At 47.2% G+C, this 27,389-nt stretch overlaps 2 protein-coding genes across 4 annotated transcripts in view; both read left to right on the top strand.

Moving 5' to 3' along the window:
* Nucleotides 1-304: 304 nt before the first annotated feature.
* ORMDL3 (ORMDL sphingolipid biosynthesis regulator 3) lies at nt 305-12,559 on the top strand. 3 transcript variants are annotated; one of them, XM_029572469.1, is made up of 5 exons: nt 305-482; nt 5,136-5,378; nt 6,306-6,512; nt 7,088-7,239; nt 8,334-12,559. In XM_029572469.1, the coding sequence occupies exons 2-5, from the start codon at nt 5,355-5,357 to the stop codon at nt 8,467-8,469; spliced, it is 519 nt and encodes a 172-aa protein (XP_029428329.1). In that variant the 5' UTR covers nt 305-482; nt 5,136-5,354; the 3' UTR covers nt 8,470-12,559. The 3 variants fall into 3 exon arrangements, with proteins under 3 accessions (XP_029428329.1, XP_029428331.1, XP_029428330.1); XM_029572471.1 differs by having other exon boundaries at nt 5,136-5,382; XM_029572470.1 differs by lacking the exon at nt 5,136-5,378 and having other exon boundaries at nt 308-482.
* Nucleotides 12,560-14,909: 2,350 nt separating this feature from the next.
* Nucleotides 14,910-27,389, top strand: part of GSDMA (gasdermin A) — a 61,894-nt gene continuing 49,414 nt past the window's right edge. The window contains exon 1 of the mRNA XM_029572468.1: nt 14,910-15,068. The gene's annotated coding sequence lies outside the window, so the exon portion shown is untranslated. The remainder of the gene's footprint in view (nt 15,069-27,389) is intronic.

The following is a 27,389-nucleotide window of genomic DNA, read 5'->3' as shown; positions in this document are numbered from 1 at the left end:
TTTAAAAAGATTTGTTTGCTTCATTTATCCAAAGTGGCTAACCGAATTGCATTCATAATACAATAAACATAAAACAAACAATTTAAAACGATAGTATCAAGACTTAAAACATACAGACAGGAATAAGGAGCTTCCTGCAGGCTGTCCCGGTGCTGTTCCCCTACAGACGAGCCGGGGAACACTTTACCCTGGGGCCGCAGCGGAGGGAGGAGAGGACTCAGCCTGACGTCACGGCTCGGGACTACAGTTCCCGGCAGGCCGCGGGCGGGCGGGCGCGTGTTTGTGACGTTACGGCGCCGGGGAAGCTGCTGCGCTGTCAGCTGAGACGGAGAAAGAAAACAAACCAGAGGAAGGGGAAGAACCAGCGACCGGAGACCGGAGGTCCGTGGGAAACCAGGGATAGGATAGTTTGGGGGGGGGAGGGGCGAAGCCCGGGGCCCGACTACAGCGCTCAGTGTCACCGCTGCCCCCCCTAACCACCGGTGAGTACAGACAGACAGGCAGACAGACATCCGCTGCTCATACGTGTACACACGGACGTGTATGCACACAGACTGCCGGAGTCCAGCAACAAGCATGCACACTCAGACATATAGACAATGTTCATGCGTGTACACATGAATGTGCATGCACAGCTCATACATGTACACGCTGCTCATACGTGTATATGTGAACATACTTGCACTGTTCATGTACACGCATATATGCGTTGCTTATAAGTGTACATGTATGCACACACACATGTATGCATTGCTTATAATGTTCATGCAGATTATATACACTGCTCGTGTGTACATGCATACACTGCTCATATGTGTGCACTTAAACATGCATGCACACATATATGCACTGCTCATACCTGTTATATGTATATACACACACTGCTGATACATGTACACATGGACATGCATGCCAACACACTGCTGGTGTCCAGAAACACAAACATAGACACAACTTATACATGCAATGCATATATACACTGCTTATACATGTACATGCAGACATGCATGCACACACACACACACACACACACACTGTTAGTGCTGACACATGCAGATGTCTGTAGTTTGGAGTCTCTTGTCGATACTGATGTATGAATTTTCAATGATGCCCTGACTGAGAGTATTTCAGAATAGCCTGCACATGAGTGGATTATAGTGAGAAAGCTGTGGACTTCCAGTCACTTGAATGGAGATGCAGTTACTACCGTCCCCATCCCCCCCCCCCCCCCCCCCCCGGCATTCCCTATAGCCTGTGTTTGTCTGTAAAACTTCCCTGCCGTTGGTCCTGGGGCTCGGCAGTGAACAGATGTCCCAGAATCGGGATCGGTGGAGACTGACTCCTCCCAGCAGTGCCCCTTAGCTTCCAGTTGGCACAGGGTACTGGCTGGCATTAAAATCCCCAAAGAGGGGCTTCCTTTTACTCCCTCGCTATCCAATGCCTTTGAACTGCGGGGCTGAGCTCTCTGTGAAACTCACCAGCTTGAAAGATAAACCAAATCAGTTCCGAAGGGAATCGAGTCCTTGGCAGGTTAGAGATATTTGCATTTACATCAAAATGAATAAAGGGGGTCAAGGTCAAAAGGAAACACTTAAGACAAAGCTCAAAACTAGAGTAGCCCGGATCACCTTTCTCATCTTTGTACGTCCTCGCTGGCATCTGTTGCTCGTGAGGGAGAAGCTGTGCGCCTTGCTCCAGTCTCAAACATTGCGCGTATAATTCTGAAGGACACACTTCAGTCCTATTCAATATATGTGGAGCATTTTCTACCCCCCCATGAATGGTCAGGTATAAAAATCAGATTGAGTTTTAGTACCCGACTCCTCTATTTATTTACCTCCCCAAATCCACAGCAAAAATAAATAAATACAGATTTACAGGATATTGTGCTTATTGCTATTTGTTTCGGGGTTTTTTTTTCATCAATGATGTCCGCTCCCTTTGGTGATAGAAACAGGAGGAAATGGGAGGTTTAATACATTGATCTGTAACCGTGTATTGCTTCTTGTTGTGGGATGCTGAAGAAACACTGTATCTCGCAAATTGTCATGTAATTCAGTGTAATTGGGAAAAAGCAATAAAAATTGTTAAATATAAAAAACAGGAGGAAATTGGCGATCCTTGATTTTCTGCCCTCAGACGCCACCTTACTTGTGGGGGAGACCTGACACAAAACGCAGCCGTCCTTTTAAAATTCTTTCCACATGTTGGTCTTACATTTTTAAGCAAATATTCCAAACTATGGGCGTCATCTACTAAAGGTTTTCTTCTATTTTGTGTCTGTTTTATTTATTTATTTATTTATTTAAGGTTTTTTTTTTATACCAGCATTCATGAAGAGCTCACATCATGTCGGTTTACATAAAAAACAGGGGTGCAATGAATACAACAAAGAACCTAGATAAACGTGATGAAGAGATGCAGTTACAATTAACAAGGACTATTGAACTGGGGTGGAGGAAATAAAGAGAGATAGAAGAAGTTAATTATATACAAGTATACAATATATACATTATACAATATATATAGCTGCTGTGTAGAGTAGTTATTGGTGAGGCATGTTAGGTGGAGTTCGGGAAAGCTTGCCTGAACAGCCATGTCTTAAGTCTTTTCCTAAAGGTTAGGAGGCATGGCTCATTTCTGAGATCTGGGGGGATGGAGTTCCATAAAGATGGGCCTGCTGTGGAAAAGGCTCGATCTCTTAAGGTGCTGTGAATGGTGGTTTTAGTAGGGGGAACATGGAGGGATCCTCTGTATGCTTCTCTGGTAGGTCTTGTGGATTTGTGTAAGCGGAGGGGAATTTGTAGGTCGATTGTGGTAGGGCTATGGGAAAAATGCTTAGTGAATGACCCCCTATGTGTGACTTTTTAGGGGGCGTTCACAGTTAGCAGCAAAACCTTAGCGATGGTTACTTTCTATATTGCTTGATGCAATATCTTAACTTGTAATTGAAGCTCAGGAATATTTTGTAAACGCCACGTCTTGTGAAGCAGTGAGTTTTAACTTAGGGATGTTCTGAAAGCTTCACTAGTGTTTGGCCCTCTAGGACTACAATTGCTCAGGGTGCTAGGAAGATTGAGAGTATCCCAGAGACCACAACCACCTCCATCTCCATCTCATTTCAGACAGGAAACTGAACATTTGGTGGAAAATCATTCTGCCAGAATAACTCCTTTGACTCCAGCATCCCCTTCATGACTCAAGTTCTCAAGCTGGGTCTCATCTTGGAAATGCTCTCCTGGCTCTGAGATGCTGGGCTGGTTGTGTTCTAGACTGAGTCAGATTTAAATAACTTTTTTGGCATGACAATTTTACATGCGTTGCAGCTCACGCCTGAAACTAAAAATTCCTGGATTCATATATTCTGTCAGATTAATCCAATTAAAAGTCCATTAGGTGTACATAGCTTGGAAACTTGTCCTAGTAGCTTTGCTCTGTCATAGAATCTCCCTTCTTCCCTCCCTGAGATAACATCTCCATAGGGGCACTCCCCACTCTGTCAAAGAGAGATGGGTCTTTATATTCAGACCCCTCAACAATCAGAGGAAAAGAAGGATTAGAATCATTTCAATGACCATGCATGAGATAGAGCTGGATACAGTTGAGACAGTGCATGCAGATATAAGGTGATGGGGGACTTGATCCCTGTTCTCAGCTGGTGATAGAGATACAGAGCTCTGAGTGGAATGTGTTGGCCTTCCTCTTGTTCCTGCAGGGGACTGATTTGAAGAGCTTCTGCTGCACTCAGCTCTTTAAATATTGCAGAACCTGTTCCGGGTGACCATTTGCTCTTACTTGGGTTTGCTGGAATATGTTTGTCCCACTCACACACTCTATCCAGCGAACCAGATTTTGGGGAGCCTTGACTAAAATGTCTTGCATTGTCCAAATGGGGGGGGTGGGGGGCGTGTAATAAGCAGGAAGTGTCAGCTGACGGGACCTGGAGGTGAGAGAGAGAGAGCGAGAGCAGGGTGCATGCTGTGGTCACGCCTGCTTTGGCCTGTTGGAGTTACAGGGCAGAGTATGGGGAGGGGTTAGACATCGGGGTTGGCTGATTGGATTAAAGCAAATGACTCCCACTGAACCCAAAAAGGCAACAACTTAATTGTCTGTCAAGATTTCAACAAACCAGAGGCACATAAAAGAGGTGAAAAGCTGACTGTAGCATTTGGACTGTCCGTAGTGGAATAACAGGGGATGCAGCAGGGCAGGAGTGAGGTGCATTGGCAGAGCTGTGTGTGTGTGTGTTTGTGTGTGAGGGTCTCAGTATTGGAATAGCAGAGGGTGCTGCAGGGCAGGAGTAGGATACATTAGTAGAGCTGTGTATGTGGTCTCAGGAATGCAATAGCTAGGGGTGCTGCAGGGCAGGAGTGAGGTGCATTGGCAGAGCTGTGTGTGGAGGTGCTCGTTCTGGAATAGCAGGGCAGGAGTGAAGTGAATTGCCAGAGCTATGTGTGTGTGTGTGTGTGTGTGTGAGGGTCTCAGTACTGGAATAGCAGGGGAAGCTGCAGAGCAGGAGTGAGGTGCATTGGCAGAGCTGTGTGAGGGTCTCAGAACTGGAATAGCAAGAGGTGCTGCAGGGCAGGCGTAAGGTGCGTTGGCAGAGCTGTGTGTGGAGGTGCTCGTGTGAGAGTCTCGGTACTGGAATAGCAGGGTGTGTAGCAGGGCAGAAGTGAAGTGCCTTGCCAGAGCTGAGTATGGGGTCTCAGCAATGGAACAGCAGGAAGTGTTGCAATCAAGCGTGAGGTGCATTGGCAGAGCTATGTATGGGGGTCACAGTATTGGATTAGCAGGGGTGCTGCAGGGCAGGAATGAGGTGCATTGTCTAGATTACTTCTCAGTCTTCTTTTGGCAGAGATCCAAGCACAGGGGCTTGGGCTGACGATGGTCCCTTCTTGGCCTTTTGGCATAGATTGAGAATCTGTATAACATGGGGGTAAGGTTAATTCTCTGTGATCCATCCTCAGTGCAGATACAAAGATGTGTGGATCATAGTAAAACCAGGAGGATTAAAGCACCCTTGCTGTGGATTTGGTGTTCTAGTGTGGGACAGCAATATATATGGATTAACTGGAGCAATTTATATTTGACCTGTATTTAAGCAAGACTTGCTGAGGAGGATTCTGTCTTTACAGTCTGAATAGCTGGGTATTTGGAGCAAAGCATGTCCTGAATTGCACAAGAAAGGGACTGGGGGAGTGGTCGGGAATGGTGAAACACTGCTGGCAGGCCAAGCACAGCCCTGGGGACTTTGGCTGTATGAGAGAGCCTGCTGCGCATCCCCCTGTCCACAAACATCCTCTCCTCTCTGCGGCCCCAGCCACCCTGCAACACTAAAGAATTTTAAAAAATGCATGGGATGTACACGGAAGATATACGTATGTATGTTTCGGTTTGTTTATTGCACCTTTTAACTTGAATGTATAATCTAACAGAGTTTTTATTGTAGTTAAAGGACAGAGTAGACAACATTGAACTATTAGCCATTATTATGAAACTATGTTAACGAGCTTTGCCAAAAATAGGAACAGATGCATGTACAATTTACTATATGTGCCTCCATGTGAACCGTTGTGACGGCATATTACTGAGCGACGGGATAGAAAAGATTTTAAATAAATAAATAAATACAATTCCTGGTGGCAAGATGATGGGAATGAAATACTGGACTGACCTGCACGGAGCAGCAGTGTTGCAAATGAAACTGAGCCTCCAGTAAGGTTGGGGGACCTGCGTTGAGGGCTCCTGGTTAAACCTAAGCTTTAATGAGCAGGGTGGACCGGAAGGTGCCTGCTAGCAGAGCTGAGGAAAGTCATCACTGTAACAGATTTAGGGAGTGCTAGGAAGAGGGTGGGGAGAGGGAGTTGCTGATAGTTTGACACATGGGGAAATTTATTTGCCGTATGGGGTGTGGTGGCAGGGGGCAGCCGAGAGCCAGCAGTGAATTAGACGTCTGCTGCCAAGCAGGCGATCTGGACGCCAATCCATCCTGGGGCTGGGAATGATCTTAGGGAGAACCAAATCGTGCTCCTGGGAGTGGGGAAGCACAGCTGGAAGGAGCTGGAGGAAGAGCTGCATCTGCTGCCCAGGCCAGAGGATGATGCCTTAGGGCTGTGGAGTCAGCAGGTGCCTCTCCCTGTTGCAGATTGTGTGGTAGCTGAGTTTTCATTCTCGCTGCAGGAGATGCCATGCAGTGATAATGAGGGAAGGCCTATGCCATGACCAGGCCCCCTGCTGATGCTGAGACTGTTTTGGGGTTTTCCCCCCCCAGTGTTGGACATGATGACTTCTTTTGTCTCTTGCAGGCTGCTGAGACGACACCGACACCGGGAGCCACAATGAATGTGGGCACGGCTCACAGCGAGGTGAACCCCAACACACGGGTGATGAACAGCAGGGGCATTTGGTTGTCCTACGTTCTGGCCATCGGCCTCCTGCATGTGGTCCTCCTCAGCATCCCCTGCTTCAGCGTTCCCGTCGTCTGGACCCTCACCAACATCATTCACAACATGGTAAGGGGACTTGGCAGCCATGTGTCACATGTGGGGATGCAAGCAATGGAGGGAGCAGACCCTTTACAAGCTGCAGGCCTGACCTCATGCAGATCTCAAGCCCTAGAAGGACATTTTGTCCATTTTTGTCTGTAAAAAGGTTCTTGGCTGATCTGGTGCAGGTGGAGCCAGGCACCCGAGGAATACTGGGCCCTGGTGAATGTTGACACTGGGCACCAGACAAGTGAAATGTCCCTGAGAGACAAATCACGTGAGTCAGGAGCAGAGAGAATATTAACCAGCCCGCACTGATAACAAGGCTTGGAAAGGGTAAAAAAAAACCCAACAAACTCCCCCCCCCCCCCCCCCCCCCCCCCCCCGATCTCCTATTCAGCAGAAAGAAAACCAAGGGCTGCTAGGCTGAAATGTTTCCTGCGTATAGAGCCCTGGCCTGTCCCCATGGCTACAAGAGCATGCTCAGCACAGCAGATCTTCTGGCAGAGGCAGCAGGCCCAGGAGCCTGTATCTGAGCCATGCTCTGTGACCTCTAGCAGCTGCCGAGGTTATGGCTCTTCCTGTCTTCCCTCTCTCCCCAGGGTATGTATATCTTCCTGCATACGGTGAAAGGAACGCCCTTCGAAACGCCAGACCAGGGCAAGGCCCGCCTGCTCACCCACTGGGAGCAGATGGACTATGGAGTCCAGTTCACAGCTTCACGCAAGTTTCTGACCATCACCCCCATCATACTGTGAGTGTTTTCTTGGAGGGTTTGTGCCCAGTCACCAGAGGCTGGACACACACACACACACAAAATCAGTGCCTTTAATTAAAATGATGGCTGTAGTCAGGATTTTTGTTCATGAAAAGGAAGGTTTACTGGCACAGACTAAAGAGAGAGCAGACTTTTACTTTAAGATCCTAGTTCTGAACCCTACACACAGCTCTGCCAATGCAGCTCACTCCTGCCCTGTAGCACCCTCTGCTATTCCAGTACTGAGACCCTCACACTCAGCTCTGTCAATGCACCTCACTCCTGCCCTGCTGCACCCTCTGCTATTCCCATATAGAGATCCCCACATACAGTCCTGCCAATGCACCTCATGCCTGCCCTGCTACACTCCCCGCTATTCCAGAACTGAGACCCTCACACTCAGCTGTCAATGCACCTCACTCCTGCCCTGCTGCACCCTCTGCTATTCCAATACTGAGACCCTCACACACACAGCTCTGCCAATGCACCTCACTACTGTCCTGCATCTTCCCTGCTATTCCAGTACTGAGACCCTCACACACAGCTCTTCCATTACACCTCACTCCTGCCCTGCTGCACCCTCTGCTATTCCAGTACTGAGACCCTCACACACAGCTCTGTCAATGCATCTCGGGCATATTGAGACCCCCCCCCCCCCACACACACAGCTCTGCCCATGCACCTGCTAATTATTTTCATAGTGCTGTTAGACATACACATTGCTGTACAAATACACATAAGGGGCAGTCCCTTCCACCTAGAGTTTACAGTCTATTAAATAAGAGAATTAGGGAGGAACATTGTAGAGTACTCTGTAGATAAGATGTGTAATTTAAAATTATCAATGTTTTCAGGATCAGGAGAAGGATCTGTAATCTAGGTTATAACATGAAAATGTGTTTGGAAAAGGGTTTAATATGGGGAGTGGGAGCTGCACCTTTAGCAGGACCACAGAGGATTAAAGAGACCAGGCTGTGGTTTTTGTGGCTTAGGGGTGGAGAACTCCTCTCCCCAAACGTGATTAGAAGCTGGGACAGTATTAACATTTGTACTGTAATGAGAATCACAGTCTCTTTCACTGTCTCCCTCAGATATTTCCTGACCAGCTTCTACACCAAGTACGACCGTATACATTTCATCATCAACACCCTTTCCCTAATGAGCGTGCTGATCCCCAAACTGCCACAGCTGCACGGAGTCCGAATCTTTGGCATCAACAAATATTAGGGCGGGACCTTGCCCCTCCCCTGTGCCGGGTATGGGCAGGACTGTGAAGAGCAGAACATCTGTCTGCTGCTGGGAGATTTGAACGCTTCTCCCTGGCGCAGCCTCGTCATTGGAGGGCCAGGAGACACCTTGATTCGGACGTAGGGAGCTGTCTGTGGGAAGGTGGGCTTCAGGCCGTGGACCACCTAAGACCCATGCCCCTTCAGTAAGCTTTGACTTTTCAGCTACTGGAGAGTTGCTCGGGGCCTGGCAAGGAAAGGGGGGTGTTTGCTGGGGTCCCCTGGTCATTTCATGTTGATCAGAAATGGTCTGGGGAGTTTTATCCAGGAGGTGAGGAGGTTGTGCTTCTTCTGTCCAGCGGTAATCGGGTTGCTGACGCTTCCCTTGTCCCCTTCTTGCCTCTGAATCCGAGGAGGCTGCACGCAAACAGGATGTAAGGAAAGTATGGGGCCTCGGATCCCTGGATGGTGACAACCGGTAGTCAGAAAGGCCAGCACCAGATCAACAAGAGCTTGATAGGACTGAGCTAACAGTCTGCAGCAGAATCAGCCGCAGACTTCCCTCTCAGCATGCACCAATCATGTTTCTAGCCATTCCTGCTGGGGTTTCCTGGACTTTCTCTGCTAAGGGTTCTGTGGACTTTCCTTTTCACACTCCACCTTGCATATTTCTGGTGGTGACTCTTGATTTCCTTTTCTCATACGTTGGGCATGTGTAAGCGATCCACTTGGTCCTCAGAGTAGCTCGGAGGGAGGGAGCAATATGGGGAATAATTCTGGCTCCCTGGCAGTCTGTACGAGTGAAAGCTAACTTAAAAGGGACAGGGTTGGATGCGTTTAAGCATTCAGCCGCCCCTACAAGGCTGCCATCTTGTTCCGAGTAACGTTTTCTCATGACTTGTGTAATCAGAAAGTTCAGAGAGAGCTTGGAATGCCAGCAATGCGAGGATGAGCCTGGTCTGGGAATCCCACACTTGCCTCTCCTATGTAAGAGTGTCGCTGTGCCCACATCAAGCGTGACAAGCAGGACAGTGATGATCTGGCTTCTGTAAGAGGTGCTGCTGGCGGCTTGTGTTCTCTGTAGAGCAGTGGAAGTGGGCAGGAATGCAGCACACCAATTCCCTGAAATTCAGTTGCTGACTTATAAATTGCATTTTTGGGGATTTCATAAATTTAATTGGAAATGGGGTTTAAAAAGTCGCTTAATAATTGTGGTAAGCTCGGTAGCAGCCCTTTTCCCTTAAAGTTGTCTCACTTTTCACATGGTAAAGGTGGTATCTTTTGTTGAATGCGCGTCTCCTCTGAGGCATTTTTCAGCTCTCTATATTGTACCTGCACTTTGGAATATTTATAGATTGGTCCCACATATCTTGTTGATGATAAACAGCAAGACAGCGCCCTTATCTGCCTAGATGTAGGCGGAGCCTTAGACTTGTGTTCTATTCTGCCGGCCGAGAAGAACCTGTGGTGGTAGCTTTTCCTTTTTGGTCTGGGGTTCTGCTCCAAGCTCCTGTTCTTAGATTGCCACCTTTCTGGAGAGCCCAGAAGTACACTGACATCCACAGTTAAAATCCTCCAAAATTAGATTTGAATGTACTTTTGCTTAAATCCTGAGAATGGTATAGTGTTCTGTTTATAGCATTCTTGAGCCAAAATCATTGACTCGATGTGATGTTTATTCCCTCCGCAGTTTAATGGATTTGGGATAATCATGTCAACAAAACTGTTCCTGCCTTTTGGAACGAGTAGACTTTCCACCCCAGAGGTGGATGCAAAGTGCCTGGGAATGCTGCTGGACATGGCGTGACTGCATATTATTATTTTACGATTTAGCCAGAAAACTGGGGAGGGAAAGAAATAGATGTATTGAGCCAGGCTAGAAGAACCCGGGTGACCAGGGGTTTCCTGCTGCAAAAGTCAGATCCTAGAGATACTGTCCACAGTGGGAAACTTACAGCCTCCCCTCGTCACTCTTGCAGGCTGTTGGGTCAGTGTGTCTAAATGAGTTTGCCCCTTGCGTACTGCTACAGGAATTAATTTCACCCGTAAGCCAGAGGACATTGGGTACGATCTCAGTCTATGACATTTACTGCTAGTGCGCTTCCTAATGCTTGTGCTTCCTTCCGGAGCTGGTAAGGTGTAATATGGATTTCCAGGAGTGTCCTGCAAAGAATGGAAAAGGGTGCTGGTGGGGGGACACCCATGGATGAGAGAGGCTCTGGTGGCTCCAGATTATGGCCAGGGCTCTGCTCACTCAGCCCCATAGTTTCAGCCTTGTTAGATGCACGCCGGCAGATGGCGTTCAAGCACCAGGAACTGCAGCCACTTCTTGCTTTTATCTGAAATTCAAGTGATGTCACTGTTAACCCCACACTTTGTATTTTGGTTATGTGACTTGATTGGTTGAAACCAAATTATGGAACATTTTTATTATGAATCAGGGGGCTAGGGACTATCGGACAAGGCAGCAGGAGCAGGTAGCTTGCAGTGGAATCGGTTTTGAAGATACTTTAGCATTTGAAACACTGAGGTAAAAATTTGGGAAGGAGGCGTTGAAGGAGTGGACATCTGTTTCACCAGCTCTTATGATAAAAACTCAGTTTATAAGGACTGTCCAGCTGCAATCTGCTCAGTGGACACAAGGTGGTGCCATTGTTGCATGTTTGGGAGACTTCATTCTCTATGTCCTGAAAGTTGTGCCAGGCAACCTGAGGGAGGTCCTTTGCTGGTCAAATGCTGAAAGGGAAGAGGCCTCCACTACTTCCAGGCCTCCTGTTCTCTCTGTGAGCCAAAGCCAAGTCCACCACCATGTCCAGGGACTGTCCCATGTAAAGGAACAGTAAGTGGAGTGTGCACACATATGTGCTGTTGCTGCTTGATCTGGATGTGGCGTGCCAGTGGCAGTGTCTCAGGTCACACATAGCAGAGGCCTGGACCCTGTTTTCCTGATTTGTTTGGATAATGGTTAACTTGTGCTAGTGCACTTTCATATTTCCAGGTACTTTTTAAGTTTTTTTCTGGGGACGCCAAGTTTTGTATGCATTACTGACAAGTATGGTTGTCTGCACACACCTAAGATGCCTCACCCTCTTTTCCTGGTGCACAAATGTCCTGTGTATGGGGGCGTCTGCTGGAACTCACTTTAAAAATTGAAATCAAGCTCAAAGAGAATTGAAGCTGAGAAAAAAAACCTCATTAAAGTTTGAGATCTATGAAAGTTGATTAGCAGGATAAAAGGCATAGGAATCCAGGCAGAGGGAAAGGTTGGCTGTCGGGTAAGATTGCTACGGTACCTCCTGCATACTTGCACACAACTACTGCTTTCAAAGGGAGTTTTAGTGAATTTTGTGCTTGTGCCTTTTTATTTTTATTTAAAAGTATATTGAAGTAAACTACGGTAGGTGCTTTACTTAATGCTGACAAAATGATCATTAAGGACCGTGCACTTTGACATCTCCACGGAGCCCGGGCTTGGGCGCAGCGTGGGACGTGAAGGTCGAGGGGTCATCGCAGCCTGCTGGGACCTTCAGTCCATTTTCTCTCTTTCGCTCTCTCAATGAATCCCCAGGGATGTACTGTCAGGATTTCATCCAGAAGCTCTGATCAGCTTCGCTGCAGGTGGAGGCATTCTTTGTTTTTAAAAACTAATAATTTAACAAAGGGGCACCTCCCTGAATAAATCCTGTTAAACTGGGGTGGGGGGGTACTGCTGCCTGAGCAGGGACATCAAGTTGCAATTACAGGGCTCCACATCTGATCACATGTAATATGATTGTTTTTTCTTTGCAGTGAGATATTACATTGGTAGTTAAATATAATATCCATATTTTTAAATAAATGTGTGTGCATGCAAAGAGCCTTCAGTTAGCTGAACTCAATTTTGTAGACTCTGTTCCTGCTTTGTAGAGGGGACGTTTTTCCTCCAGTGTCTGGATAGCATTTGCCTTCTTTTTAAGTGTGTGTGCGTGTGTGTACATGAAATTATAAAGGTCCGTCCTCTGGCAATGTAAGAAAAAGTGTGAATAGTATTTTTATTATCCCTTTGTACAGTATTGAAAGAGAAATTGAATAAAAGGTGACTATTCATGTAACCCTGGCCTTTGCTTGCTTTGGCCTGCCATGAGAGGTGTGGAAGGTAAGGAGCGCGTGGAGAATGCTTCCTGGATGTGCAGCAGCAAACGAGACATCCAGAGGCAGGAGCTGCTTGGAGAAATGGGCTCCTGCCCTGGACTTGGAGCCAGTGCATTCATCTGCCTCCCTCCAGAGACAACGGGAGAGCCCTGAGCCACCTTCAGTGGATGCTCAGATAAAGAGAGGTGTGGGCAACAGGTGAACCAAACTGCAAAACAGGCTCGGAAAATATCACAAACCAGATCCACCTTTTCACATCTGTCCACCCAGACACCTAGAAAGCAAGGTCAACAAACGAGCAGGAGCCGGGCCCTCCATACTTGGCTAACTTATCGGTTTGCCATCAACTTTCAGGAGCTCTTCCCCCCTGCAGAAAAACACCAGAGAGAGAGCAGTGCACATTAAGGAAAACATTTTACAACAACCTGTGTAACTGCAAACTGTGCAGATGCATTTTTAATGCATATACTTCATGCAGACTTTCAAAGGGAAAATACCCCGTCGTTTCTCTGAGGCCAATGTAAAAAAACTGACATTCTGTGCACAATTTCTTAACATGCTAATTTTTTTAAAACTCCCAGTGCAGTAATCTACTGCCAAGCAAATGCATCAGGAATTTAAAAATGCCCACAAACCAGGAAATATGCACAAAGAAGAGGCTTAGTGTACAGTAAAACATGATTTATACACACAAATCATTTGTGCTAAAAGCATGTTTTCAGTGCAAAAAGCATGTTTTCAGTGCATAAATCCTGCCTCCAGGACCTGGCACTGAAACTCCAGCTTCTGCCTTAACCATATTGTCCAGCATTGAATTCCAGAACTTAATTGTGCGTTGAGTGAAAAAGAATTTTCTCCAAGTTGTTTTGAATGTGCTACTTGCTAACTTCATAGAATGTCACCTAGTCTTTATAATTTTTGAAAGAGTAAATACCTCACAGTTACCCATTCTATTCCACTCATTATTTTATAGACATCTGTCATATCTCCCTCAGCCGTCTTCTCCAAGCTGAACTGCTCCCCTGATAGGGGAGCAGTTCCATCCCCTTTATCATTTTTGTCACTCTTCTCGGTAACTTTCCCAGTGAAACTATATCCTTTTTTAGATGCGGCGACCATAATTTCACACAGTATTCAAGGAGTGGTCTCCCATGGAGCGATACAGAGTTATTATATCATCCATCATTTTATTTGCTATTCCCTTCTTAATAATTCCTAACATGTTTACTTTTTTGATCGCCACAGCACACTGAGCTGACAATTTCAGTGTATTATCCACTGTGACACCTAGATCTCTTTCGGGCCGATACAGTAAAACTCGCGGGACAGCGGGCAAGCGCCCAGGACACTCTCCTGTGCGCACGATACAGTAATTTAATTTATTTAAATTAGGGCCGGCGGTAAAAAAAGGCGCTAGGGACACTAGTGCGTCCCTAACGCATCTTTTCGGACAGGTGCGGCAGCTGTCAGCGGGTTTGACAGCCGACGCTCAATTTTGCTGGCGTCGGTTCTTGAGCCCGCTGACAGCCACAGGGTTTGGAAACCGGACGCCGGCAAAATTGAGCGTCCGGTTTTCGAGCCGCGGGCCTATTTCAAAATTTTTTTTTCTTTTTTTTTTTTAAACTTTCGGGACCTCCGTCTTAATATTGCCATGATATTAAGTTGGAGGGTGCACAGAAAAGCAGTTTTTACTGCTTTTCTGTGCACTTCTCCAGTGCCAGCAAAAATTAACGCCTACCTTTGAGTAGGTGCTAATTTCTTAAAATAAACTGTGCGGCTTGGCTGCACATTTTATTTACTGAATCGCGGGGAATACCTAATAGGGCCCTCAATATGCATTTACATGTTGCGGGCGCTATTAGGTTCGGGGGGGGGGGGGGGGTTGGACGAGCATTTTCGACACGCTATTACCCCTTACTGAATAAGGGATAAAGCTAGCGTGTTGAAAACGCGTGTCTAATCACGGGTTAACAGTGCGCTCCACCGGAGCGCCCTGTACTGTATCAGCTTGTTTCTTGGGTGGTAACTCCCTCTATGCATCACTTTGCACTTGTCCACATTAAATGCCATCTGCCATTTGGATGCCACTCTCCTGCAATTTCTCCCTAAGGGGACAGTGAGCCTTCCCAATCATGGGCAGTAGAATGGGGAGAGCCACTGGGGCCGGGGCTCCACACAGCAGCTGTAGTAAGTAAATTGCTGGAGTGAGGGGGCAGGGGTGTAGGATGCTTTGTTTGGATCCCCGCCCCAAAAAGGCGTTGGCTGCCTTGGTACAAGCTCAGCCGCAGGAAAGAGGGCATAGGGAGCTTGCAGTTGCACAGTTGGAACAGCAGGTGGCGACGGCGAGCCAGAACTCTTTCCGGACAGCTCGTGGCCAACAGAAACAGGGACTGTGAACTGGGCTGGATTTCGGGGGCTTTCCTGGCCAGGCTCCGACAGAGAGTTTCCCAGCGATCGGAGAGCAGGCGGGTAATAAAACCCTTCCGGGGGAAGCAGGGGGCCACCGGAGCTTTGGCAAGTCTGCTTCTGGCTTTTAGAGACTCTGGCAGGAAGGCTGTGTTACTTTGCAATGCTTTTCATGGGTGGGCTTAGGGATTTGGGGCTTTTATTTTTGGTTGGGGGGTGTGTGATTAATGGTTTGCATGTGAGCTGGCTGCTGGGTCACGCTTACTGTATAAGATGGCCTGAGAGCACTTCTGGCAGTCTTCGTGTAAAATCACACTTAGAGGAGTCTTTGCAGGGAGGAACTCGCTCTGCAGCTGAGCCCTTCATTCCAGAAGAGCTAACCGGTGGGAAGGATCAGGGATTTCCTCGTCTGACTTTGAACACAGCAGGGCTGGGATCTAGAGTCCTGACCCTTGACCCACAACTACTCAGAGTTTGTTCCCTGTTGTATAGCTCCTCCCCCAAGAAAAACATGAGCTTTGGCATTCAGTCACATTTCCCTTACTCCCATCTTAAATCAAAAGAGTTAACTCCTAGTGCAGTAAGGTAATGGTGTACTAACACAGCGCAGGTTCAAAAGATTAGGTGACCAGGGAGTAGATCACTTTAGCTACTTGCAGATTAGGCAGAATTTGCATTCTTTAAATCAAAAAGACCTCAGTGCTGATAAGCAGGAGATATGCAAGAATGGTTTGATTTGGAAGATCCTAGTAGAAACGCTTTTGTCTTCTCTTCGTAAATCCTTGCAAGTTGCTTTGCAGTCCTTCTCTTTAGAAGATTTATGGAATAGGTGGACACAAGAACTACACTTCAGGTTTTTCTTCCAGTACAAGATTTTATCCAGATCTTATATTTCACAAAGGCAAGCCTATTTAGCAGGCTTAACAGATTCTGATGTAGGTTTAAAATGTAAATAGATTCCCAGTATCTCAGCTCATTCCATATGTTATGATGATGTTATTTGATTATGTTGGGGACATTTCTTTCCATACAGTTGCCTTTCTTTCTACAAATGGCATCCTATCTGAAGGCAACCGATATACGGAGATACAAAACTTGTGGATCTCTAAGGCTTTTCTGGTTGCCAGGACTGTGACCATGTTATGTTCGGTTTGTCTTGAACTTAATAGTGGGCCCTTGGGTCGAGGCAAGCAAAGACTCCGCCCACAGGGAGGAGCCCGGGGGCCCTTACCTCAACAGGCAAGGTCTCAGCAGCGATATAACAGAGAGACAACTTTATTGTACAACAACAAATCCTCTAGAGCAAGCAGAGAAGGCTGGAATCAGCTGATCAGTCCAGTATAATTCTGCAGTGCGGAGAGTCCGGGTGAATATCTTTTCTAGGCTTGCTTGTGCTGGCTGTACCGGTAGTGGTCCGCAAGCGGGGTAACCCGAGAATCCGTGCCACAAAGGTAGTGTACTCACACCGGGAGGGTAGAGGCAGAGGTGGCAAAGCCTCGAGGATGGCTGGAGCAGGATCAGCAGGAGTAGAAGAGAACAATGCAGGAACTCACTAAATGAGAAGAGAGAGAGATGGCTCTCCAAGGAGCGGATAGCCCTGAGTGTGGCAAGGCCCCCGAGGAGCGGGTACCTAGGTCACCCAGTAGTCAGTGAGGAAGTCCCAAGGTAGCAGAACTAGCAGGACGAGATTCCCTGCTAACTTGTAGCTCAGATGGTCAGCTGGGTTTGTTTCGTGAGCGGGTGACGTCATGCGGTGGGGATGCCCCCGAGGTTCCCGCCATGACGTAGTTAAAAGGATGGCAGGTGAGGGCGCGCATGCCTAAGTAACCTCGGATGAAAGATGGCTGCCCCCATGAGGGCCGGCATGTGGAAGCGGAGGCCGCCATTCTGTCCAGACTTGGAGCTGTGTAGAGAAAGGAGGTGAGCAGCATAGGTCACAGCTGCCTGCAACCAGGCGCAACAGTACCCCCCCTTCTTAGGACCCCTCCCAGGGGGTTTCGGATTCTTGGAATGAGCAAGGTGGAAACAATGTAGCATCTCTTTGTCCAGTATGTTAGCAGCAGGCTCCAAGCTGTTCTCCTCTGGTCCGTACCCTTCCCAGGAGATGAGGTACTCCCAGTGCTTCCCTTTTTTACGCACATCCAGGATATCATCTACCTTGTAGGCTATGTCATCTTCAGCATCAAGGGGTTGTGGATCAGGATAAGTGGTTTCAAAAGTGAAACGTGAAAGGCATTATGTATTTTCATTGAGGGTGGTAACCTCAAGCTGTAAGTCAAAGGTCCCAAACGTCGGAGGATGGTGAAGGGTCCAATATATCACGGAGTGAAACGAACTGAGGGTAGCTTGAGTCGAATATATCTGGTACTGAACATAAGAACATAAGAAATTGCCATGATGGGACAGACCAAGGGTCCATCAAGCCCAGCATCCTGTTTCCAACAGAGGCCAAAAACCAGGCCACAAGAACCTGGCAATTACCCGAACACTAAGAAGAACCCATGCTACTGATGCAATTAATAGCAGTGGCTATTACCTAAGTATAATTGATTAATAGCCATTAATGGACTTCTCCTCCAAGAACTTATCCAAACCTTTTTTGAACCCAGTTACACTAACTGCACTACCTTCTCTGGCAACAAATTCCAGAGCTTTATTGTGCGTTGAGTGAAAAAGAATTTTCTCCGATTAGTCTTAAATGTGTTACTTGCTAACTTCATGGAATGCCCCCTAGTCCTTCTATTATTCGAAAGTGTAAATAACCGAGTCACATCTACTCGTTCAAGACCTCTCATGATCTTAAAGACCTCTATCATATCCCCCCTCAGCTGTCTCTTCTCCAAGCTGAACAGCCCTAACCTCTTCAGCCTTTCCTCATAAGGGAGCTGTTCCATCCCCTTTATCATTTTGGTTGCCCTTCTCTGTACCTTCTCCATCGCAACTATATCTTTTTTGAGATGTGGCGACCAGAATTGTACACAGTATTCAAGGTGCGGTCTCACCATGGAGCGATACAGAGGCATTATGACATTTTCCGTTCTATTAACCATTCCCTTCCTAATAATTCCTAACATTCTATTTGCTTTTTGCTTTTTTGACTGCTGCAGCACACTGAGCCGATGATTTTAAAGTATTATCCACTATGATGCCTAGATCTTTTTCCTGGGTGGTAGCTCCTAATATGGAACCTAACATCGTGTAACTACAGCAAGGGTTAATTTTCCCTATGTGCAACACCTTGCACTTGTCCACATTAAATTTCATCTGCCATTTGGATGCCCAATCTTCCAGTCTTGCAAGGTCCTCCTGTAATGTATCACAGTCTGCCTGTGATTTAACTACTCTGAATAATTTTGTATCATCCGCAAATTTGATAACCTCACTCGTCGTATTCCTTTCCAGATCATTTATATATATATTGAAAAGCACCGGTCCCAATACAGATCCCTGAGGTACTCCACTGTTTACCCTTTTCCACTGAGAATATTGACCATTTAATCCTACTCTCTGTTTCCTGTCTTTTAACCAGTTTGTAATCCACGAAAGGACATCGCCTCCTATCCCATGACTTTTTAGTTTTCGTAGAAGCCTCTCATGAGGGACTTTGTCAAACGCTTTCTGAAAATCCAAATACACTACATCTACCGGTTCACCTTTATCCACATGTTTATTAACCCCTTCAAAAAAATGAAGCAGATTTGTTAGGCAAGACTTCCCTTGGGTAAATCCATGTTGACTATGTCCCATTAAATCATGTTTTTCTATATGCTCTACCTATATGCCTATATGCCATACCTTATCTCCTAGCTTAAACTGGGGAGCTGCTTGATGATGGAGATCATAGAATTTCTTTGCTCGTTGTCCAGCTTTATGAAGGAGCTCCTTGGTCTGAATTCAGAGTTGATGAATTTCATAAGTTGTAGCTTGTATAGCTGGAGATGTACCGGTCAATGGTAATGGGAGTAGTGGAAATGGTTGACGACCATACACAATCTGAAATGGTGAGGATCCTGTGGCGGATGCCGGATGTGAATTCAAGGCAAATTCAGCCCAGGGTAGTAACTCTGCCCAATCATTTTGCCTCAAGTTGACATATGCGCGGATGAATTGCTTAAGAGTCCTGTTCATTCTTTGTCCATTGGATTGAGGGTGGTATGCAGATGTCAAATCCAGAGAGATATCAAATTTTTGACACAGTGCCCTCCAGAACTTGGCGGTGAACTGGACTCCTCTGTCTGATACTATACGTTTCAGCATCCCATTTAAACGAAAAATGTGTTTAACGAAGAGCTTGGCTAACTCTGGAGCAGATGGCAGTCCCGGAAGAGCAACAAAGTGCGCCATCTTTGAGAACCGGTCCACAGTAACCCATATCGTATTGTTACCATTAGAAAGGGGCAGGTTGACTACAAAATCTGTTGCAATGTGTCCACGGCTCATCAGGAATGGGCAAAGGTTGGAGCAGGCCCCAAGGACGATCGTCAGGAGGTTTTTGCCTGGCGCAGGACTCTACATAAGCTTGCATGTCTTTCCTCATTGACAGTCACCGATAGTATCGCCGTAGGGTAGCAAGGGTATGGCTTGTCCAGGGTGTTATGGTACGAGGTGTTGGAGTGGATTCTTGGGTATTGCGGTGATGGCCACTCCCATGGGGAGGAGCCCCGTGAGGAACCGCAGTACTAGGCTAGACTCTATACACGCAGACACAGAGAAGTTGTATTTATTGTACAGCTCGATGGTACTGCCCGGGGAGCGGGCAGCAGTGAAGGTAACCCAGTGAAGTAGTCCAGGGGTCCTCGAGTAAGTGATAGGCAGCGCGGTGTAGCAGGAACAGGTCCCGGATGTAGACACAGAGCGCTGAAACCGAAGGTGAGACAGACTGAAAGGATTAGTACTCACTGAAGCAGACAGCTGTATGGTTGAAGGTCTTGGCAGGCAGAAGATGTTCAGTGGCAGGCACCAGATTAGGGAGAGCAGGCCCTCGAGGAGCGAGTACCTGGTATCCCAAGATAGGTACCTGAAAAAGAGCAGAAGGGCCCCCGAGGAGCGGGTACCCAGATTAGTGAAGAATACCCCGAAGGGCAGAGAGAGCTTCCTGTGGCAGCTGGGAAGCGGCAGAGCATCTTAGACCGGAGGCAATCCAATCCTTGTTAACTCAGTTTGTTAGCAAATGAAGGGCAGGCTAAATATCAGGATGTGATGACACTCTGAGGGGATACCCCCGAGGTTCCCACCAAGACGTGGATAAAGACATGGGTGGCGTGCGCGCGCGCATCCTAGGAGGTCCTCAGGAAAATCATGGTGAACACTGTCGCCATTGCCGATCCGGGGACCCCGGAGAGAGCGGCATGAAGACACGGCAGCAGCCATCTTCAAGGCTTGAGGAGAGAGAAGGAAAAAAGGTGAGGCACAGAGGTCGCAGCCATCTGAGACCGGACACAACACAGGGTGGTCTGCTAACTTAGAATCATTAACCCAATTCAAAAGCTTCCTCCTTAGAGACAGAGGAACTACCGTCTTCCCTGCAGGAACCGAATGGGTAGCGGCCAGCATTAACTTCTCAGGGTCAATGATGTGATGTGTCTCATTAGGGACATCATCCGGAGTGAAGGACCAGGAAAGGGCATCTGCCCGAACATTTCTCTCAGCAGGACGATATTTCAGCAGGAAGTTGAATCTATTGAAAAACAGAGACCATCTAGCTTGGCAATGATTGATTGAGCCTTTGAGCGTGCCTAAGATATTCCAAATTCTTGTGGTCAGTGAACACTGTTATCTGGTGTTGGGCACCTTCTAACCAGGGGCGCCACTCTTCAAATGCTAGCTTGATAGCAAGCAGTTCCTTATTGCCGATGCCGTAGTTGAGAAGAAGGAGCAGGGGTGTAGAACGAGTGAATTGCTGTGCTGGCTAAGGACAGCCCCTACGCCGACGACTGAGGCATCTACCTCAACGATGAACAGCTTGTGAGGATCAGGGTGGCGTAAGCATGGTTTCTGAAGGAAGGCTTTCTTTAGTAGTTGGAATGCGGAAATGGCCTCTGGAGACCATTCAGAGGGGTTAGCTCCTTTCTTTGTCATAGCTGTTAGAGGAGCTGTCAAGGTAGAGTAGTCCTTGATAAAAGAAAGATAATAATTAGTGAAGCCAAGAAAGTGGCGTAGGGCCTTGAAACCAGAAGGTTGAGGCCAGTCTTGTATGCTTCTCATTTTCTGGGGATCCATCTGAAATCCTTTACTCGACAAATGTACCCAAGGAATGGAACAGACTCTTGGTGAAAGGCACACTTCTCAAGCTTGGCATGCAAATGGTTATCCCGGAGCCGCTGTAAAACAGTAACGACATCTGCTTGGTGGGTTTGCACATCACGGGAAAAAATGAGGATGTCATCAAGATAAACGACCGTACATTGATACAGAAGGTCCCGTAGAATGTCGTTCATCATATATTGAAATACGGCCGGGGCATTACAGATGCCAAAAAGCATTATCAAATGTTCGAAGTGGCCATCGCGAGTATTAAAGGCTGTTTTCCACTCGTTTCCATGGCGGATATGAACAAGATTGTAGGTGCCCTTTAGATCCAGTTTAGTGAAAATCTTCGCCCCCCCTAAAGTCAATCAAATAGTTCTGAAATTAATGGTAAGGGATACCAGTCCTTGTCCATCAGTCTGGAATTCAGCTGGTTGAAGGCTGTAGACAAAGTGTCAAGAGACCTCTGGTGCTCAGTGATCCGTTGGGCCAGGCCAGGAATGAGCTGAGCCGGGTCCATGGAGTTAGCAATCTGTTATGTTCCGTGTGTCTTGAACTTAATAGTGGGCCCTTGGGTCGAGGTGAGCAAAGACTCCGCCCACAGGGTGGAGCCCTGTGAGCCCTTACCCTGACAAGCAAGGTCTCAGCAGAGATACAACAGAGAGACAACTTTATTGTACAGCAACAAATCCTGTAGAGCACGCAGAGGAGGCTGGAATCAGCTGATAAGTCCAGTAGAACTCCGCAACGCGGAGAGTCCCGGTGAATACCTTATCTAGGCTTGCTTGTGCTGGCTGTCCCGGTAGTGGTCCGCAGCGTGGGGTAGGCCGGAAGCCTCTGGTAGAATGCACAAGACACGATGGATCTGGTAGTGGTCCGAGAATCCGTGCCACAAAGGTAGTGTACTCACACTGGAAGGTAGAGGCAGAGGTGGCAAAGCCCCGAGGATGGCTGGAGCAGGATCAGCAGGAGTAGAAGAGAATGATGCAGGAACTCACTGAAATAAGAAGAGAGAGAGATGGCTCTCTGAGGAGCGGATAGCCCTGAGTGCGGCAAGGCCCCCGAGGAGCAGGAACCTAGGTCACCCAGTAGTCAGTGAGGAAGTCCCGAGGTAGCGGAACTAGCAGGACGAGATTCCCTGCTAACCCGTAGCTCAGATGGTCAGCTGGGTTTAAGTTTCGTGAGCAGGTGACGTCATGTGGTGGGGATGCCCCTGAGGTTCCCGCCATGACGTAGTTAAAAGGATGGCAGGCGCGCACGTGCCTAAGTAACCTCGGATGAAAGATGGCTGCCGGGAGTGCCCACGCTGCCCCAGGCACGCCTTGAGGGCCGGCGTGTGGAAGCGGAGGCCATCATTCTACCCAGACTTGGAGCTGTGTAGAGAAAGGAGGTGAGCAGCATAGGTCGCAGCCGCCTGTGACCGATGGGCGGCAACAGATGCTTCATTACCGGCCGACAGGAAATGGAGCCTCCCTTGGGGCTAATATGATAAGATCCGCGGCATAACAGGTGCTAGTTGTGAGCATTTTTTTTTTTTTGTTTTTTAAATTTTCTTCTTTATTAAAGAATTTCTCAAATTTAACAAGGCAATAACTTTGTAATAGAAATTGAGAGAACAAAAAACATTACAAATCAGTTCGACATTATTACACAATCTCTCATCCATCATAAGGAAATAGGGAGGAGGGGGTACAGTGACGGTAAAACTGAGGAGATAAGGAAATATTTCAAATATATTGGAAATCACACGTGTCTTCCCAGTTTATACATTTAAGACCTGTCTACGTTATTAGCAGTAACTTGTGTTCTGACATTCAAAAATTCATGAAGTTGTTCAGGAACAAAAAATATCTAGGAATTGCTTTGATACTTAATTATACACTTACATGGATAACGAAGGGTGAAACCAGCTCCTAAGTTAACAACTTCTGAGCGCATATTCAGAAACGCTTTCCTATGTAATTGCGTGGGCCTAGCTAGATCAGGATATATTCGAACCTTGTCCCCCATAAATGCTATTTTCAAATTCCTAAAATAATTTTTCATAATCAAACTTACATCTTATTCAGTAAAGAAAGATCAGTTTTGCTGGTCTCTTATCAACCAATTCAGCAGCAGAACTTTCCAAATATTCAGACAGACTGGGAATATTACCCCTTTCCTGTTGTATATCGGATTGTGACACCTTTGCCTATGAAGAAGAAACATTAGCTTTGTTGGGGGGAATAGAATCAGAGGAAATTTTCAAGACTTCAGACAAATATTTTCTAAATGTAATCAGGAGTATTTCTCCAAGAACTTTAGGAAAGTTAAGTAACCCCAAGTTCAAATGCTTTAGGGAATTTTCAAGTGTTTCAAGCCTTCTTGATGTGCTAGTGCAGTCAGCATTATTGCAAACTTAGCAGAATGTAGATTTTTCACATCCTCTCCAACAGACTGGGAAGATAAAGCACGCTCTTGAAGAATACGCTGGGGATCCTGAGCGACTAGCGCCAGTTTTCCTGATACTTGATCTAGGCGTTGAGAGTGATCATTGAGCGTAGACACCATTCCTGCAATGAGATCCCAAAGGGACTCCAATGTCACAACCGCCAGTTTTATAATCTCTGTCTTGGGGCAAGGGTACTTGGAGTTCGCAGATATCAAAGCTGAGGAGGTGGAGCCACTTGCACCCACTCTCTCCAACGGTAAAACAAGAGGAGACTCACCAACCATACCTGCTCTCTCTCTTCAGGGGTCCCCCGAGCCAGGGTTCCATCCAAACTGTCTCCAACTTTGACAATCTGCCGGCAGCCCCCTCCAGCTGGACAAGCAGAGCTTCACACACTCTCGGCGTCCCAGCGACGCCGACGGCCTCGGAGAGAAAAGTCGGCGGCGGTCGACGCAGGTCAGGAGGGGTCAGAGAAACTTCTCCCGGCGACAGCTGCGCTCCTCTCACAGCCTCGCCAGTGGGAGTAGACACCCTCTATTCTGGGGTGGGAACCGCGTATTCAAAGATGAATCGCTGGTCTGAAGGGATGGAGCGTTCGGTAGGATAAATCCTTATCTTTTCCTTTCTCTTATGAGGCATGGCAGCTCAAACCAAGGAAAATATTCAATAAAGAAACCAGAGAAGCTCAGCCAGGAAGAAATGCGGTATCCTCTCACGCGGCCATCTTGTCTCCGCCCCATGAGCGTGATTTTGATCATTGCGCAAGGCTGAAGCTGGAGCCTCCATAGGATGTAAAAAAAACCCAAGCAAATTATGTAAATGATTTGCGCGCACAAATCCATGCACTCATGAAAAAACACACGTACAGATGCGCAGTAAGGCGCTATGTGATATGCGCCTGCATCCATGCCGATACATAAAAACATAGAAATGACGGCAGAAGAAGACCAATCGGTCCATCCAGTCTGCCCAGCAAGCTTCACACTTCTTTTTTCTCATACTTATCTGTTTCTCTTGGCTCTTAGTAACCTTTGGTTCTATTTCCCTTTCACCTCCACTATTAATGTAGAGAGCAGTGATGGAGCTGCTTCCAAGTGAAATGTTAAGTTTGATTAGTTGGGTAAGCGGCAGGATAGCTCTCTGCCGTTGAAGCAGAGATATGCGTGAATTAGCTTTTCTTCTCCCCTGATGTTGAAGCAGGGAGCTATGCTGGATATGCATTGAAAGTGAAGTATGCCTTGAAAGTTACATTAACTATCATCAAATATTGAAAAGCTTAATAATTGGTAATTGAATAAGCCTAATAATTGGTAATACCTATAGCCCATGAACCCATCCCTGGTTTTTTTTTTTTTGTTTGTTTTTTCTTTTTTTAATTGGGAGATGGCAGCCCTCCATCCTTCCGCTCCGTGAATGCCTCTGTGGCTACTGCCGCTCCGTGCAGTGTTTTGCTGCCTGCTCTTTATACGCGTCCTCTAGACCTGATGGATCCACAGTGTTTATCCCACGCCCCTTTGAAGTGCTTCACAGTTTTGGACTTCACCACTTCCTCCGGAAGGGCATTCCAGGCATCCACCACTCTCTCCGTGAAGAAATACTTCCTGACATTGGTTCTTAGTCTTCCTCCTTGGAGCCTTCACTCGTGTCCTCTGGTTCTGCTGATTTTTTTCTGACGGAAAAGGTTTGTCGTTGTCTTTGGATCGTTAAAGTTTTTCAAGTATCTGAAAGTCTGAATCATATCACCCCTGCTCCTCCTTTCCTCCAGGGTGTACATTTTTAGATTCTTCAATCTCTCCTCGTATGACATCCGATGAAGACCCTCCACCTTTCTGGTCGCCCTTCTCTGTACCGCTTCAATCTTGTCCTTGTCTCTTTGTAGATACGGTCTCCAGAACTGAACACAGTACTCCAGGTGAGGCCTCACCAAGGACCTGTACAAGGGGATAATCACTTCCTTTTTCTTACTCGATAATCCGCACATAAACCCACACATAAAAGCAAATGTGGCGAGCGACCGGGTCTCTCTCTTTTTAGCAAAATGATGTCCCTGGCATAGGAATGCTTCTATTTCTAATAACTATGGGCTGCAGAAATCATGGCAAATATATTAATGGCTGCTAATTCACACTGCATGGCAGCCATGACCTCTGCCAAATCTTCTGTTGCTGTCATGCTGTGGTGAAGCCTCAGGATACACTACAGCATCAGGAACAGCTGGACACAATCAGAAGTCTGCATCCTCGCCGGACACACAACCATACCACACCAACGCAAGCAATGAAATAAAATGGCCCCTGAGATGGCACCGCCACTTAACTCGTGTCCTGACTATGGCGCTAAAACTCCTGCATTAAAAAACCCGCACTAACATTTCTGTCTTCTCGCGTGGCTCCCTGCCTTGCCCACGAATAGATAATCACCTCCTTTGCATTCCATTAGCATGCACTCACGCAGAAAAAACCACGGCTTAGTAAGTGTATTTGAAAGCGTTTTTTCCCCGTGCACAAAACCTTCTATATGCCCGTATAGGGCTTTGCGTGGGAAACCTATTTAGCTGGCAGAAACCAGTGGCAGATTCAGGGCACCTTATTACGTCGGCCCCTTTATGTGCTGGTCAAATGCTGTCTATAATTTGCTACTTCTGGAACTGTTGCCTGGGAAGATTTACTCTTCTAGAATGAAAAAGGAGACATTGGGTATCTGAATGCCATATATTTCCTCTTTACCACGACGAGCTAGGCGCAGGGCTTTGAATACTTCCTAATTATTGATACTGACAGTTCAATGGATTTAATCAGTGGTTGGCTATTGGTAATTCTCCTTCCCTTTCTCATGGCGGGGGTTTCTGTTCCTACTCATTTCTTGGTGTGCTCAGTCACTGCTGCCATGCCCTGTGTACTCAGTGTTTGTTTAAATCTGTTGATTACATTTTCATAAAAACTGCACTGAGCCAGAAATGTGCACAGACGACATGTTTAACACCATAAATCATGATTCCTTGTACGTACCCGGATCAGTCCAGTCAGCTGGGTTTTGCCTCCCCTCCAGCAGATGGAGACAGAGAAGTTTTTGGCTCACACTGCCCCTTAAGTTGAGGTGCCACCTGCAGTCTGCCAGTATTTCTCTGTCTCTAGCAGATAAGATAGTGGAGGTACAAACTCCTGTAGTCTGAACAGAAAAAAAAAAAAAATTTAATCCAACTAAAAGAAGAAGCTTTATTTTCAAGAGGTGTCTACAGCCTCCCAGGGGTTTGCTAGGTCCCGGAGGGACCATCCCCCCCTGGTAATAAAGGCATTCGAGCAGAGGGTCAGAGACCTTGCAGCTCGCCCCCTTTTGGCAATCGCCAGGATTGATACCAGGAAGCCTGGCTCACTCACCTGCCAGGGGACGTTAGGAGCCTGCAGCCGAACACTGTAGTAAAGTTTAAAAAAAAACAAACGAAGAGCCCTTTGGAACAGAGCAAAGGTAGGCTCGGTGCGTGACAGCTCCGGCAGCTGCTGCCTCAGATGGCTTTCGTGGACTCTCCCCTTTATGCCACGTTGCCTCCCCGACTCCCGCGGTTAGGGCTCTCTGGTCATGCCGCGTGGTGCAGCCTGTGTTGCTTGTGGGGCTGCGTGTGTGTGCGTCTTTCGCGCAACGGCCTGTGTTTGGAGTGCCTCCCCGATGGGAGGGACCCTCCAGGACAGCTGCGAGGGGGAAGCCGTCAG

The sequence above is a fragment of the Rhinatrema bivittatum genome, chromosome 12, assembly GCF_901001135.1.
Source record: "Rhinatrema bivittatum chromosome 12, aRhiBiv1.1, whole genome shotgun sequence".
Taxonomy (NCBI): Eukaryota; Metazoa; Chordata; class Amphibia; order Gymnophiona; family Rhinatrematidae; genus Rhinatrema; species Rhinatrema bivittatum.
Note: the sequence above shows the minus strand (reverse complement) of the source record. Positions and strands in the feature narration are given on the sequence as shown.